This window comes from Diabrotica undecimpunctata, chromosome 4, assembly GCF_040954645.1.
Source record: "Diabrotica undecimpunctata isolate CICGRU chromosome 4, icDiaUnde3, whole genome shotgun sequence".
Taxonomy (NCBI): Eukaryota; Metazoa; Arthropoda; class Insecta; order Coleoptera; family Chrysomelidae; genus Diabrotica; species Diabrotica undecimpunctata.
In genome coordinates, this window is record NC_092806.1 from 147,511,499 (window position 1) to 147,529,657 (window position 18,159).

At 32.5% G+C, this 18,159-nt stretch overlaps 1 protein-coding gene across 1 annotated transcript in view; it reads right to left on the reverse strand.

Annotated features, from left to right (window-relative positions):
* The window catches only part of Lcch3 (Ligand-gated chloride channel homolog 3), a 64,743-nt gene that overhangs the window by 27,391 nt on the left and 19,193 nt on the right, over positions 1 to 18,159 (reverse strand). Inside the window, exon 4 of the mRNA XM_072528629.1 lies at positions 396 to 463. Within this exon, the coding sequence (XP_072384730.1) occupies positions 396 to 463 (68 nt within the window). The remainder of the gene's footprint in view (positions 1 to 395; positions 464 to 18,159) is intronic.

Genomic DNA, 18,159 nt, shown 5'->3' on the forward strand with positions numbered 1-18,159 from the left:
CGGACGATACTCTTTTAGCTGATCAAGTTGATCTGCTTTTTCGTTGCCTTTGATCACTTATGCATTGACACTTAGACAAGCTCGACCTTATGCCGATCTCCTATTTATTCAGTTCTCTAATGCAGCCCCACACCAGTCGGGACATCATGCCAATGCCTTCCTTACGTCTTGATTGTCTGATAAGGTGCCTTTTGCACATTACAGTATCACATAAATCTCAAAAAAAAATGTAAGGTGTAATACCCTTCCTCGATGTACCCTCTTTTCAATTAGATGCTTTAGAGCCAAAATTCTTTAGAGACAATCACAAAGATTTGTGGTTGTTGTGTTAAATCACGTACGTAGGTTCAGAATGTACATATCATAAATGACGAAAACAAAACAAAGTTACTTACCATATTCACTTCAGAAATTGCATCAAAACTCGCAATAGTTAAATCCATTCCAATATCCAATGGATCACCTATAACATAAAAAAGCTAATATAAATTTGCTAATACCAAATATACAAACGAATCACAATTTTTTTTGGATTTTTTTGCATACATCGTGTATTGCGTTACATAAAGCAATGCAACGTCTAGACTTACGCTACTTCTGTCTGATCCGACCTTCATTTTCGAGAATCATTATCGGAAGTGAAGAGATTCCGATGCCCTAAATTCCTGCCGGTGGTCAGGATTGGCATTATTAGCAAAGAAAAGAATATCTATTAAATCATACATAAATTAAATTAGATATAAATTTAAAAAATGTTATCTCGTTTTAAATGTACAAATTTACAATCTGTTTTGTAACAACTTAAGAGCTAATTCACGAAAAGGATATTAAAGACCGACGAAAAAAGTACTTCGACAGTTTATTAACTTAAGAATGTGATATAAAATTATTTAAGCTAACGGATACACTAACAGTAATGGTTATCAAAATAACAAACAAGGAAGTTGTTGAAGCACTTTAAAAAATAAAAAAGGTAAAGCAGTTGGGCCAGATGACATTCATGGGGAACTGTGGACAGTTTTAAAATAGAGAGAAACAAATTGGTTAATAGGTTTATTTAATAGAATTATGGAAGTGGAGCAAATTCCAGATGAATGGAGGAGTATATTAGAATATCTCCCTTTTTATAAAAATTAAGGGAGACATACAACAATGCACAAACTACAGGGACATGAAAATTTAGTCACCCAATGAAAATCTAAGAGTTTAATTAATAGAAGCATACGATCAGTTTGGTCTTATGCAAAGCAGATAAACAACAGACGCAACTTTCTTTATAAGGCTGCTGATTAAAAAATACAAGAAAAAAACGGTTTAAAAAATGGTATTCATTGATATTAAGAAAGCATACGACAGAGTGCCTTGAGAGATTCTAGTGGATTCTAAGTAAGAAAGAAGTTTTCGGTGAATATATAAAAATTGTGAGAGACATGTATGAGGGAGTAATAATTAGTGTTAAGACAAGTGTGGAAGAGACTGATAAATTCTATGTGAAAGTAAGATTGCATCAGGGCTCGGTGCTTACTCCTCATTAATAGTAAAACTACGGGGTAACATTCTGTAGTTTTTAATATACGCTGATAATGTAGTGTTAATAGAAAATACTACAAGGAATTTGGAACAAAGACTTGAACAGGACAGGCTTGGACAACCTCTTAAATGGAAAATTCAACCCATCTATTCAAGATTGAGGCCGTATCACTTAGGATATTTCCTTCTCCATCCTTACAGCTCCCTATTCTTGCAGGTTTCGTTTGATTCCTTAGCAATTCTATGTTTTCTAACTGCTTTTCCTCAAATTGTCTTTTTTCCTTCTATGTAATCCTTTTTTCTTTCTTCTTAGGGACCTGTACTCCTTCTTTGCTCTTATTGTGTATCCAGCTTAATTTGTATTTAGGTATACTCTCTTTTTGTTAGGTGTTGTATCTAAGCACTCCTTATCAAACGATTCGTTTTGTTTCCCCCAATATTTCCCTTGTCTTCTAAGTTATTATGTTTCTACATTTTGACCACTATTCCTCTTTTTTTAGGTTTGATATTCCTCCTCTGATTTTTGCCATTACAAGAAAGTGGTCGCTATCTATGTTTGGACCTCGGTAGCTTGTAGCGTCTATGTGGTCGGAAAAATGTCTTGTATCTATCAGGATGTGATCTATCTGGTTATCGGTACCTGATAAAGATGATGATACTTTTAAATTATTTATAATTTGCAGAATTTAATTTTTTTTAGTGGAATGAAGAAATATACTCTTATTAGTCTTATTACATATGTTTCTTAGTGTTAAGTTTTTGTTTAGGCACAGAAATATAATTTGCCATGTAGCATTTTTAAATTCCTTGGTATATATTGAAATCCCCTCGTATATGTTAAAACACCGAAGAAATATTTTCAACTTATTTCTGGTTCCTATCGTACATATTAAAACCCCGAAATATTCTTTCAATTCTTTTTGCGTCACCGAGTTGATAATAGACACATTTTAAAGTTTTTTTTTATATATCACAGACGCATATTCTTTGGCATTTTCTTTGATCGTTTTCCGCTTAATATTGCGTTTCAAATAAACATCCATTTAGATCGCTGAGAAAGTATTGCGGGAAAGATAATTAGATCACTCTCGCTGATGCCGTTGTCAAGAGCAGCTGGCTTCAGTGTTGGTCCAAATTTTAAGTCAAATTTGAAATGTTTTGTGTTTTTTTTTGTCCCCTTTCATGGAAAATGTGTACCAGTGTTAAGTTCAAAGTATAGTTACAGTTTAAGTGAGGTTTAAAAGATTGGTCATTGAGAGCAGACGTCGGTGTGTAGCTTGAAGAAGCCGGCAAATTTGTTGAAAAAAGTGAATGAAACTCAATGTAATGTGTCAATTTTAAACGAGTAATCACTGTGTTTTTGTTTTATGTCGTCTCCCACCTAAGAGATTGGTATTTAAGAAATTTGCGGCATTTCCAACAAATTTGAAAAAAAACCCACATGGTTCCAGTTTTTTATAGAAACAGATTTTCGAAGTGTGTGTCCAGTGCCCAATTTTAGCCTCAATTTTGTTTGTCCCTGATCGTCGATCCAGACTATAGATGCAGTTTTTTGCATGGCAATGAATCTCCAGTTCCAGAAATTCTAATAAGTACAGTTCGCAATCCCTGAAATTTTAGTGAAATGCAGGTAACTCTTGTGTTTGATTTTTAAAGGAAAAATAAACATTTTCTAATAATAATTGTTTTCATACAGGTTCAGAAATTGTAATAATTAAAATTATATGTGTTAGGGTATGGACTAGCTTGCTGTCATATTATTTGTTTTCAGCTTTAAGAATTAGTTTTGACATATGACAGTTAGCACTATTTTTGACATTTGGTAAATACCTAATCATATTTAAGATTTTGTTTTTGTTTTTTAAAAAAAGGTTAACCTCTATGCATAGTCTCACTTAAAAAGATATTTTTTTTATTTGTAATAATTTTTTTCTGCTACAAATTGTCGCCCAATAACAATTGTAAGTTTTATTGTTATATATTTTATTGTTATTATCTATATTTGTAACTGTTTGTGGTGAGATAACAATATATATATATATATATATATATATATATATATATATATATATATATATATATATATATATATATATATATATATATATATATATATATATATATATATATATATATATATATATATATATATATATAATAACGGATTTATTACGGCTGTCGCCGCTTCTCCGCCCCCAATTTCCATCTTTTTCTGTCATATGCAGTTGCCTCTTCTAAGTCTCTTGCCGCCATTGCTTCATCAATATCGTTGCGCCAACTTCTCCGTGGTCGTCCTCTCTTTCTTCTTTCAGGAGGGATCCATTCCAGTACTCTCCTAGGCCATCTGTACTCTGGCATTCTTTTAACATGTCCGAACCAGATTAATTGTTTTCTTTCTATGTCATCATTGATATTTCTCTCCATTTTCATTTCGTTTCTTATTTGTTCGTTTCTAACTCACTTCAGTTTCGATCTACCGCAGCTTCGTCTCAGATAATCCATTTCTGTCGTCATAAGTTTGTTTCTATTAGCTTTGGTGACGTCCCATACTTCCGAACCGTAAAGTGTAATACTTTGGACTATACTACCGTAAATGTGTTTTTTGGTTTCTCGTCGAATTGTTTTTTGCCAGAGAAGAGAGTTTAAGGCACGGGTCGCTGCTCTGCCCTTGTTTATTCTTTCCCTGATTTCATCTGCTCTATTTCCCTTCTTGTTGAAAATGACCCCCAAATATTTGCAGGATTGCACGCCTTTGATTTTGTCGTCTTCCAAGACTAGGTCACATATTTCATCTGTTCCCACTGAGAAATATTCACATTTTGTCATATTCATGTTTAGACCTGCCACCTTATATTCTTCTTGTAGTTTTTTTACCATATAGCTAAGATCACAATAAATGTGTAATTTTTTTCTAGACCATTTTTTTATCTCTTTTAAAAAAAGTTCCTAACCCCTTTTTGTATTTTTCGGAAGGAAAACCTTTTCTTTCATCCAGCAGGAAGATTCTTCAAAGCGGCGTCCATTTTAAATAGCTTTGATAACCTTCTTGTGTTTGTGTTTATCCAGGAGATTTATGTAAGTACCCTTTTTGCTTTACTTTTTGTAGTTGCCCCAATCCAGTCCCCTTATCATTCACTTATCCACAACATAGTTCTCCAAATAAACCCTGAGTAACCATTCGCCAAAGTTTCGATTTGTTTTGCTTGCCCCATATCCACCCCAGTAGCTTCTGTCCCCAATTTTTAGACCCCTATAATAATACCCTATGTGGTAGGCAAAATAATCGTAATAGCCATTGTAGGACTTACTTTTATAAAATATTTCAGCTATTTCTAAAGATTTACTTGTTTTTTTTTTGTAGTATATAATATTTTTTAAGGTTTGTATGGTTTTATTAGCACAATAAAGTTGTGTAAGATACCTTACTAGAACTTTAACACGACTCGATGAGTGAATTTACTGAAGGGCAACTTTTGAGAATTTGGTGTTGTGTTTCTATCTGATTATATTTCTAAATAAATTGTTAATTTTGGGTTAATTTTATATAAAAAAATGTAATAGCTAGACTTCGGCAAATATGCATATTGCATATTTTGCATATTGTGCATATTTTATGCAAATATTTCATATTTTGGCATATTTGTATAAAAGTTTGCATAAAGTGCATAAAAGTTCAGATTTTTATACTGTATTTGAAAATTTTTAAACATACCAATTTATTTCAATTCTTGTATAAAATTTTGTAGTCATTTTAATCAAGAAATGATCTAAGTACGTAATCTCTACAGGTACAAAACATTTACAATTTCAAAGAAGATCAATTTAAGTAGCCCTCAACATTCTTAGAAAGTCTCGGTCATTGAGGCATTCAGTTATTGGATAATCGCTAAGGGTTCGCTCATTTGCATTTTATGATCTAATCCCCAAATCTATCTACAATTTATTGTATCTTAACAGCAGGTAAACGGCTAATAGTTTTGTTCCTAATTTAGGGATTTTCCAAAACCTCCCAGTTTATTGAATTAGGTACCTAAACATTTCTAATTTGATGCTCAGATTTGTAAATCATTTTTGTTTTGATATTCAAAGCGTAAACACTCGTTGTGCGTAACAAAAAGGAAGATTGTGATTTTATAATGCCTAAAACAACCAGTGCTTCAACTTGGATTAAACCTTATAAAGAGCTGTCTATGGATATGGGAAAAATCTACTGTTCAGTCTGTGGCAAAATTGTAAGTATCTAATATTTTCTATTAAATATCTAATATTTCATACATACAGGGTGTTTCCAAATGACACTTACAACGTTTGACTGTAGATACTTCTCGAAAAATTGAACAAAACGATATAGTTAATGAGGGGTCAAACTTATTTACTTTTCGAGATACAGGGTGTTAAAATTAAAAAAAATTAAATTCTTTTAGTTAATAACAACAATAACTTTAAAACCAATAAACGTATTTACTTGAAATTTAGTACTCGTAGGTTGTTTTTAAATGAAAAATAGCTTCCTTTAGTGAGAAAAAATTGTCCATGGTACAATACAATGGTGTGTATTTAGAAAAATTTTTCACCTTTACTTTTTTTTATGAAGTCAGCTATTCTAAAACACAATTATTTTTATTGTAATTGAATTAACAAAAAAAAAACTTTTGTTGAATTTTAAAATAAGTTATATGATGTACTAATGGTTAGTAACAAAAACTAATTTCTGGATTAATACTGCATTTAAAACACTTAGCGAGTGTTTTTTTTTCCAAACCAGTTATTTGATTAACCAAAAACACCTTGTATATTTTTATATTTTAAAGGTTGGGTTAAAATAAAGGTTTTTATTTTTATTTATAGATAGCATGTGAGAAGAAATTTCAGATAGACCAACATGTGAGAACTGCTTCACACATTGCAAAAAAAAGGAAAAATAGGAGGAAAACATCAAACTTCAATGGCTAAATGTTTCCAATCTACTTCAAAAAAATTAGATGAGCAAGAAACTTTTAATGAAGACTTGTGTCGCGCATTAGTGTCTGCAAACATACCGCTTTCAAAATTAGCAAATGTAAATTTTAGTTCGTTTCTAAAAAAATATTGCAAACTTAATGTTCCAAGTGATCGGTCTCTAAGAAGAAATAATGTGAACGGGCTATACTCGTCGGTGTTAATTAATATTAAGGAAGAAATTGCAGATAATTATTTTTACATATCTGTAGACGAAACCACTGATTCCTCAGGAAAGTATATTGCTCATTTATTGATTGGTGTTCTTAAAGAAGATACCTTACCAAAATCTCATCTTATTTCATGCCAGCAACTTGAGAAAACAAATGCTTTAACAATTTCTCGTTTTATACAAGAAACATTAGCAACTTTTTTTCTTCCGACAACTATTCCTTCTAATAAATTTCTGCTTATTTTATCGGATGCTGCTCCTTATATGGTGAAAGCAGGACAAAATTTAAAAATATTTTTCCCAGATTTAATACATGTTACTTGTGTAGCGCATGGATTAAACAGAGTTGCAGAGGAAATACGAAAAAAGTTTCCTCTTGTAAATACCATGATATCCAGTGTCAAAAAAGTATTTCTTAAATCTCCTATAAGAATTCAACTTTATAAAGAAATGCTACCTAACATTCCTCTTCCACCACAACCTATTTTAACGCGATGGGGAACATGGTTAGAAGCAGCTAATTTTTATGCAGATCATTTTGTTAAAATAAAGAATTGATACGTTAACAGATGAAAGTTCCCAATCTCTTTTGGATTCTAAACAAACTTTTCAGAGTAACTTGCTTCAACAAGAACTTTCATTTATAAAATCAAATTTTAGTTTTGTTCAAAAAACAATTACTCAGTTAGAATCACCAAAACTGTCATTGTTCGAAAGTACAGCATTAATAAAAGAATTTGCGTCATGTTGTCGGAACGTTAGAGGTAATATTGGAAAAGATATTTTAAAAAAATTTGAAGCTACTATGGAAAAAAATAAAGGTTACCATATTCTTTCTGAAGTAGTCAGTGTTCTAGCTGGAAATATTTCGGAAACAATTAATTTAGAACCAAATGTTTTGGTTAGTTTGAAAAATGCTCCCGTTACATCAGTTGATGTTGAACGAAGTTTTTCCATATATAAATATATGTACTCAGACAGAAGCCACAAGTTTTTGTTAGAAAATTTTGAACACCACTTGGTCATTTATTGTTACCATAATTCTAAATAAGTTTATTCATACTTAAAAATGATGTAGTTACTTAAAATAAATGTAAATCTTAATGCATAGTAGGAAATATTTAGTTATGTACACTTTTTTTTTAAAATAAAATTGTTACTATTTTACGATTTTTTTATTTATTTGTATGCATATTTTCGGGTAAACACGTGCATATTTATGCGCATATTTTCTACATTTTTATTTGCATATTTGCCGAAGTCTAGTAATAGCACTCTGTTTAAATCTATACTCCCTAATTTCGATACGAGGATTTACTAAAGCCGCCTCTGGCAATAACCAACTACATGTATTCGGTACTTAATCGAATTTTCAATCTCAACCCAGAATTAGAACTAGCGAGAAGAGAGGCATGTCACTTTCATGTTTTTCAGCTGTTTTATCACCGAGTATGTTTAACGTCTAACATCCTTTCAGCCTTATCCTAAAACATTCAGCGCCGCGTTTATCTGACGTTCCATTTTTACTAATCACGACAACTCCTAGGGGAATCGAGACCGAATTAACAAGATTGCCGAGACGATTAACATCTCCAAATTTCGTATTACACGAAATCTGGCTCTGAGCTAAGATCTGTTTACATGATCATTTAATTAGGCACTGATTCGTATTGAGACGAAATTGTGATTGCTATGAAAAATTTATACAACTCAAATATTTACTTTTTTTTACTTATTGTTAAACAAGGGATTATGGCTTGTTCACTAGTATAATGCCCCTAATGGATGGTGCTCCATTTATCTTTTTGCGGCTACGAGAATATTATTTTGAAAAAATGAAAGTTATTATACAGGGTGAGTCATGAGGAACTTTACATACTTCTACCATATGTAGAGTCCCTCAGGGAGCATATCATGTGGCCACTAAAAAATGTCAACTCCTCTTCTTTATTAATTAACAGGGTGATTTGTGTAATTTACCATTTATTTCATTTTACTGTAGTGTTTATACGGCTCATTTGATTTTTTTAATTTTTGCATGATACAGTACACTACTATCAAGCATTCGACTGGTATTAGCTAAACTAAAAAATTCCAGGACTGGCTTTGGAAAAATTAATTTAGGGATTCGTATTAAATATTACACCCTGTATAATTTTTTTTAAAATGCAATAAGTGATTTTCAAACTACATAAATAGCCAATGAAAACGACATATGCGACAATGTTGTCGCACTTTTATTAAATTTTTAGTGAACGATCAAATCTTACCAAAAATAGAACAACCATAATGAAGTATCAAATTATAAGGTAATTAATTTAAACAAATGTTATAAATTTCAAACATTTTAATTAAAATGAGTTCCTACAACATAATCTAATACGTAGAAAATTAACATCTTTACTGTCACTTTGTATTATCTCTACGATAGAATCAATTGTTTTTCAATTTTAAATTTTTACTCATAGATCGTATTGGGGCATTATTTTCGATAAATAATAAATTAAATTGATTAAAAAGTCAAACCTCTTGTATGTGTTAGTTATTGTTGATTGTAAATGATTAAAATTTTATGTCAAATAATAATACATTGCATCAACTGTACTAAATAAAAATAAATCTAAAAAAGTTTAAAATGAAGGTTGGCGTTGACCGTTTGACGTTTCTTGATATTTTATACCCATTGTCATTATTGTCATTATCAATTGTTATTTATGTGTACAAGAATACCTATTTCTTCTGTCATATCTACGTTAAGTACATTGTGTTAGTTTTGGTAGAGCTTTTGTTACTTTCGTTCAAAATGCCACATCAGTTTTCGACCACAGAATATGCAGACATAATATTTGTTTATGGATTCTGTAATGGGAATGGTAGGGCTGCTAGTAGAGAATATCGCAGGAGATTTCCTAATCGTCGAAATCCCAGTCATCCAACATTTGGGCCAGTTTTTAATTATTTGCGAGAAAATGGCACTTTTCCTAGTGGAACAACAGAGCGACATGTAGATGAAGCGCAGGAAGATGACATTATGGACGCCGTTACTATAAATCCTACAATAAGCACTAGACAAGTAAGTCGAGAACTCAATGTTACTCAATCAAAAGTAAGTAGAGTCTTACAAAAAAATAATCTATACCCATATCGCATTCAAATGGTTGAGCGACTACATGCTGGAGATGAGATCGATAGGTTGGAATTTTGTAGATGGATTAACAATAATCGACCAACGCTATACAGGACACTATTTACAGATTAGGCCCAATTTACCAGAGACGGGATAAATAATTCACGAAATTCACATGTGTGGGCAGAAGAAAATCCCCATGCTATTCGAGAACGTCGTTCTCAGTTAAGGTTTTCGGTTAACGTGTGGATTGGTGTCATAAATAACCAATTAGTAGGTCCTCACTTTTTTGATGGTCCTTTAACAGGGCAGGTCTATTTGAACTTTCTACAAAATATTTTGCCGAATTTGCTTGCCAACGCGAACGTTGCTATCCGAGGGATGTATTTTCAGCATGATGGGGCACCCCCACACTTTTTACTGGCAGTGAGACAACATCTCAATAATGTTTATGGCAACAGGTGGATAGGACGTGCAGGTCCTATTTCGTGGCCTTCAAGATCCCCTGATTTCAATCCCGTTGATTACCATATTTGGGGACGATTGAAGCAACTAGTTTACGCAGTGAATATTAATAACCGACAACAATTAATTGATAGAATTATACATTGTTGTAATACTATTAGAAACGATCCCCAGAGGATCCGTAATTCAATACGTCAATTAACAATTCGGCAACAAAAATGTGTACAGGCTGCAGGGTTCCATTTCGAAAATCTATTTTGAATTATTTTTATTTTGTTACCATTATTGTATCTTTTCCAGTTCTAATTTATGGGTTTATCATAACTATGTACATATTTTTAGTTTTTTTTAAAATTGTTCTTCGTTATTGTTAGTAGTTACTGTTTTTTGTTGTGCAGTGACTCAGTTTATCATTTCAATTAAAATGTTTGAAATTTATAACATTTGTTTAAATTAATTACCTTATAATTTGATACTTCATTATGGTTGTTCTATTTTTGGTAAGATTTGATCATTCACTAAAAATTTAATAAAAGTGCGACAACATTGTCGCATATGTCGTTTTCCTTGGCTATTTATGTAGTTTGAAAATCACTTATTGCGTTTAAAAAAAATATATATATAGGGTGTAATATTTAATACGAATCCCTAAATTAATTTTCCAAAGCCAGTCCTGGAATTTTTTAGTTTAGCTAATACCAGTCGAATGCTTGATAGTAGTGTACTGTATCATGCAAAAATTAAAAAAATCAAATGAGCCGTATAAACACTACAGTAAAATGAAATAAATGGTCAATTACACAAATCACCCTGTTAATTAATAAAGGAGAGGAGTTGACATTTTTTAGTGGCCACATGATATGCTCCCTGGGTGACTCTACATATGGTAGAAGTATGTAAAGTTCCTCATGACTCACCCTGTATAACCAAAAGTTATATGGGAATGCGGTATTCCACAGTGTTTGACAGAAGATTACAACGGTCTTTATACAGGACTAATTAAAGCAGACTATTATATCTTTACACAGGACTATCATTCAAATATAAATACCGATATATTCTTGTAAGTTTTGCACAAGAATTTTTAAAAATAAGATAAATTGAGTTATGAAAATTACCAAAATAAAATTAGTAAAACCCATCAAATTTTAAGGGTTGAGAATTTGTTACAATTAAAATTTTATGAGTTGCTATATTAATATATAAGCAGTTTACGAATAACAATTTAAAAAAGTAGTTTATATACAGGTTGTTTATAAATAAGTGCGACAAAACGCATGAAATTAAATTTATTATATTAAAGTACATAAAAGTCGAAACCTAAAAGTCAATCTCTTGCTTTGAAAGTGAGTTGGTGGATTTCTCAGGCTACCTGCGAATTGAATAGCTGGGCATTCTAAGAGGGTTTTCAGACGGTGATACTGTATGCGAGATACTGTATGCGAGATACAGAATTTTCGATGGCGGCGGTATCGGATTCACGGGCATGCTCGTTTGCTCGTCAGTATGAAAATAGTAGCAGTGCAGTGCGGTTATATTTTTGGGTTATGGATGTAGAAGAGTGTGTTATGCTGTGGTACATATTAAATAAAAAGAAACTGAGACGACGTAATTTGTGGGTTCATCCTATTGTAGAATTAAGAGGAACCAAGGGAACGTATAGTTTGCTGTATCAAGGTTTATTGCAAGATCCATAGAAGTTTTTTAATTATTTTCGAATGTCTGTGAAGTCGTTTGAAGAACTTCACAAAATTTTGGAAATTCAATTGAGTAAAAAAGACACAACTATGCGTAGAATTATTTCATCAAAAGAACGGCTTCCTATGACTTTTTAAAGTTAAAGTCTATGACTTAAATTTAAAATAAATATGTGTACTTATCTCCAATTTGTAAATTGTTTACCTCGCCCTAAATAAAAAATGACCGTATTCCTTTCACAATAATGTAGTTTGATATTCGTTAAATAATCAAAATTCCAATTAGCAAACTTTTAAAACTAAACTGTATACGCATGAAACAAAATATTAAACTATTCTACTATGTATTTATAATAAAAACATGTTTATTTCTTACCATATTCATTTTGCTGTACTGCAGTCATGGCCTCAAAATTGTCGCTTAGAATTTTCGACCCAGCACTGCTGCTTTTTATTTCTATTGCAGTAATCTGGCGATGCTGTATCCCATAGACAGGGATTTGATTGTACCAAATAAATACATTTGTCACTATCAAATACAGTACGCTCCATTATTTAACTATATTCAGAAAACACCGTCTTTCTTTCGTTGCTCATTCACAATTATTCGACAGAAAATCGCGCGTCTATGGAATGTGGTGCAAAAGTATTCGTGTCTGAAAGCGTTCATTTAACGTAATGTTTCTTCTGTATCTGGGATACGCATTCAGTCGTCGGCGACAGGAAAGTCCGAGATACTGAATTCGGTATCTCGCATACTGTATCTCTCGCGCGTCTCGTGTGAAAAGCTCCATTTGAGTCTATGTAATATCTGCGTCTCGGATACGCGTATCTCGGATACAGTATCCTCGTCTGAAAGGGGGGCTAAGATGATCTGGTTGATTATTTCTGCAGTAGCGCTGCATTTGTCATATGTCGGACTAACAATAATACTCCATTGGTTCAGTTATTTGTTACAAACTCTATGACGTTACATGGCAACATGATTCTTGACTCCATGACAACATGTTGGGATGTTTGGACTCCATTCGTCCACCCAGTGCTCATCAGTAATGAAATCAGCTAACTTTGTAGCAGTTCTAGTAGCCGGATGTCTAGATCTTAGTCTTAACTGGCTTTGGTCTGGTTCGGTGACGTCTGTATTTATCGACGGTGCTGGGTTTTGTTAGCATTTTTGAACTAGGGTGGAGCGATGTTGCTCGGAATTGGAAACCATTGGGTTGGTGTGGATTTTATATCATTGATTGGTTTAATAAGGTATTTATGACTTTGTGTGATGATTGTTTAGCCATATAGGGGCGCAATATTCTGCAGTAGAATATACTAAGGATAGTGCGCTTTCCTGATGACCTCTGCATTAGACGTCCACTATGTATTTGCTAGCATTATGAATAACAATATTTCGGGTTTTTGTTTTAGCTGTATTTGCCGCTGTTCTAAAGAGTTTAATTTTTTCGGTTTATTGTTTTTAAGGTACTGATTATTTCCTTTTATTTTTCCATTGTCCGGAGAAGTTCTAGATCCTCCATACTGTCAGACCATGATATTTTTAACATGACGTAGTAATAACACCTTTTAAATGCAGCAAGCTAATTTATTTCAGTTGATAAAGCTTCTGATCCATATAAAAGAGTTAAACAAACATAGCCCCTTGGTATTTTGTCATTTTTATTTGGAGCCCTAAGTTGAGGCTGCTACACTAAATAAATTGTTTGATCCAAACAAAGACTGCTCTAGATACTTTTATACGGACTTTTATGTTATACTAACACAAGACTCTTCAAATTGACTTTTACATGATAGTTTAATTTCCCAGGAAGTTGGGTATCGGCATGATTTGTATTATACGATTTTTTTTTTATTTAACTAATACAGAGCACATCATACACAACTTAATGTATGGATAAATGTACTAACAAGAAGTACCCATTGGTTTATTAGCGGTAAAATAAGCTTCTAGATTTTATATTTATTTATTTAAATCTTGAATAATTTATTTATTTCTAAAAGACGTCTACATTATCTTAGTCCTTTTTGAAATCACGACTAGATAAGGCAGTTTTGTTCTCGATAAATCAAACAGGATATTAAATTAACAAATCTGGGTGTAGAAATTAAAACTTAAAGAAACTTAACCCGTCATTGTTCGTGTATCAGGAAATGACGCGATTGTTCGCCATGAGCACTGCGCTCAGTCGCCATTTATTTTATTAGGATATTCAATAATTAACGATACTTAGTCGGGTGCTGATTCCTTAAAAATTTTATTAGTGATAAATAACATGAATGTATGTATTTTTATTACTGAAATAATACATACAAAAAATTGTATAACATAAAAGAAATGTAAACACTCTCATAGCATTTATTGTGGCGTATTTGACATATTATATGTTCACCACAAATAGGTTTTGAACAATCTGCACATCTTGAAGTGGTTTTTTGTATTTTTATTTCGAGGACAATAAAAACATTTGTCTCTATCTTTCTTCTTCTTCTTCTTCTGGTTCCTATCCGTTTTGGATGTTGGAAATCATATTGGCAATCATGACCTTGCTCGCTGCGGCTCGAAACAGCTCCGTTGAGGTTTTCTTAAACCATGTTCTTAAATTCCGCAGCCATGATATTCTCCTTCTACCGGGTCCTCGCTTACCTTTGACTTTACCTTGCAATATTGACTGCAGCAGGGAGTAACGGTGCTGATTTCTCATAACGTGTCCCAGATATTGCAATTTTATGCGTTTGATCGTAAACACAATCTCTGGTTCCTTCTTAATTTTTTCTAGAACTTCCTTGTTCGTGATCCTTGCTGTCCATGATATTCTCAGCATTCTTCTATAAAGCCACATCTCAAATGCTTCAAGTTTTTTAATAGTGGTGTCTGTAAGCGTCTATGCCTCCGCCCCGTACAACAACACAGAGAAAACATAGCATCTCAAATGTCTCATTTTTGTATCTAGGGATATGTTGTGACTTTTGAAGATGGCGCTCATTTTGTTAAAGACCGTTCTTGCCTTTCCTATGCGGCATTTTATTTCCTGTACATTGCTCCACTGTTCGTTTATAATAGTTCCCAGGTAGCAATACTGTTTTACTCGCTCTATCTGCGTCCCATTAATGTAAAGATGAGCCCCATTTATATTCTCCTTGCTGATAATCATTTGTTTCGTTTTGTGGGTATTAATGTTTAGTCCGTACTGTTGACTGTACTCGTTTATTCTGTCCATTAGCCTCTGAAGTCCCTCTAAACTATCTGCTATCACCATGGTGTCGTCGGCATATCTAACATTGTTTACTCTTTCACCATTTAGAAGGATGCCTTCGTCTATTCCGTAAAGAGCCTCGTTAAAAATTTTCTCTGAGTACATATTAAATATCAACGGCGATAGGATACATCCCTGTCTAACTCCGCGTAGTATTTTTATGTGATCTGTTTCTTCTTCGTTAATTTTCATGTATGCGGTCTGATTCCAGTATAGTTCTGAAATTATTCTGAGGTCTTTGTCATCCAGGTCTGGTTCTTTTGAAATGTTTATCATCTTTTGATGTTGAACTCTGTCAAATGCCTTTTCATAGTCGATCAAGCACGCGTATACGTCGCAGTTAACGTCCCTGCATCTTTGAATCAGTACCTGTACTCCGAAAAGTGCCTTTCTGGTACCCACTGCGTTAATGAAGCCGAACTGTCTGTCCGATATTTGTTCCTCGCACTTCTTATAAATTCTTCCATGGATGACTCTAAGAAACAGTTTCAACATTTGGCTCATTAGGCTGATTGTTCGATATTCTTCGCACTTTTTAGCCCCCTGTTTTTTAGGTATCGCTATGAATTCTGATTCTAGCCAAGTTTCTGCAATTGCTACTGAAATTTCTTCATCAGGAAGACCTACTTGGCGTCTTATTTGAAGTAGTAATAATATTGGCAATGTTGTTATTGATGCACGATTTTTTAGGTGGGGTCTGATAAGAGGTTAAAGTAAGTTTATTGAAGTTTCAATTTTCACTTCAAAAATCGTTCTCAAAATACAAACATCAGTAAATTAAACAAATTTTGTTTTTTTGTTACTTGTTGAAAAATTCTTCTAATAATTTAATTTTATCCGACTCATTTATATTGACAATTCAGAAATTTATAAAATACATTTTAAAGTAGACGACTTTAAAATGATATTGCCAATATTGTTAAGTTGCGTTCCTGGGACGACTTTACTTGTAAGATAGTTCATTCGATTTTTGTTTTTCTTGGTCTTATTCTCTGGTTTATTCTTTCTCATGGTTCCTACTAGAGTTATCCTGTAATTATGTAGTAAGTCAGTAGGCAGTGGAATGGACGTAAAATAGTGGTCGCAAGTAATGTTGCGTCTAGTATAGGCAATTGGTTGTATCATATGTTTAACCACACATATATTACAGCCCATTTTGTTATACCATCTTTTCCAAGATAAACAGGATTATATTTACGACAAACAGAAGCCACATCATTGTCATCAGAATCTACTGACAATTCGGAGTCTGTATTTCGGCCTAAATTTTCACATTGGTTTATTTCACTGTCTTCTTCATCTTAAAAACCAGGTTGATTTTCATTCTGCTTTGCTTCAATTTCATAACTACGCCAAAAGTTGTCTCTATTGGGCTGGATCCATAATATAAATCGCAGGTAGTACAATTATATCTCCACGGTGATGTTAAAACAGCACGACTAAAACATAATAAATTCTTTCCACGGTTGTTACCGCGTATTGAGTGCGCCGCTCAGCTCATGATACTATAAATGACATAGTATCATGGCTCAGCTTACGACCGAACAATAAATAAATATTTAGTGGTGGGGTACTTATGATTGCCTGCAATGTTTTTACACGTAAGCAGACGCTGACGCAACTGAGCGCTGCGCTCACCACGCGAACAACGACGGGTTAACTGTACCTTAAAGGAGGAGGGGTAGGGTATTGTTTGTATTTTTTTATTTTGTATTCGGTAGTATAACTCTTCAAGAGTTTACAGTTAAAACTTCAGAGTAGTCGGTGCAAAATTGATGGAGCTATAGCCAATTAGGAGTGAGTGAGTTAAGTAAGTGAGGTGGTTGAGTAAGGTGAGTGGGTACTTACATAGAAATTGGAATAAATACAGTAACAAGTTCTCTTAATTCTGTACTCGCGTCAGATAACAATTGAATTACTAGAGCGAATAAAATGGCTGCAGATGCAACAAAAAAGGCAGAGTTCGTCGAAAGCAGAAGCAAAAAGATACTCTAGATATTTCAGCAGTAAGCACGTCGCTAGATAGGCCTGGAATAGACGATACGGTTTTTTGGGAATAGACGGTGTTCATTGTATCTCCAAAACTACTTGATAGATCCTTCTCAAATTATGCACAGTTCTTTTATAGATAAACTACTAGGTCTCAACATTGAAATATTGTCCATTTTGTTGTTATAATTAATTTTACATCAAATTAGCCAAATTTTAACAAAAAATTTTCGAAAAATTAAAAAAATTCGTCTTTTTTTACATTTAAAATTCAAAAAACAATAAAATGAACAATATATTGACGTTTCAACTTTGAAAAACTCATAAATAACGAAATCTTTTTGGTTTTTGTCAACAGATGACCTATTATATAATTACGATGAACACAGCAAAGTAGTTTTTTTTGTATCTTGGAAAATTAGATATCATTTTCTTATATTTTAATTTTTATACCAAAATTTCAGATACTACTTTTGAGATGTTGCACTATAATGTACTAATGTTACAAATAAATTTATATGAAACAATTTAAAAAAAAACCTTAACAATATATTTCAAATATTGAAAACAAACACTACCCCCCTTTAAGAAAATGTTATGACATAATCATTATAAAAGAAAAACAATATCTTGAGTGACATAATAAAACATAAAAAATTTACTTCAAAATTCTTTGTCCCTGCTCTTTTTTTTATTCTGATATTACCTTCAATTGAAATGATTTGTACATAAGTAAAATATTGTTGATTAAAGTATTCTCCATATAAATATGTCGATAAAATAGCAGAGTATTATAAATATAATAATAACACAATTTTAAAATCAAAATTTTTATGATTCAATCAAACCTCTTCAGTGTAGGATTACTCAAATCATTTTGGTCTAATTTTTTGTTTTTATATTTTGCCCTAATTACCT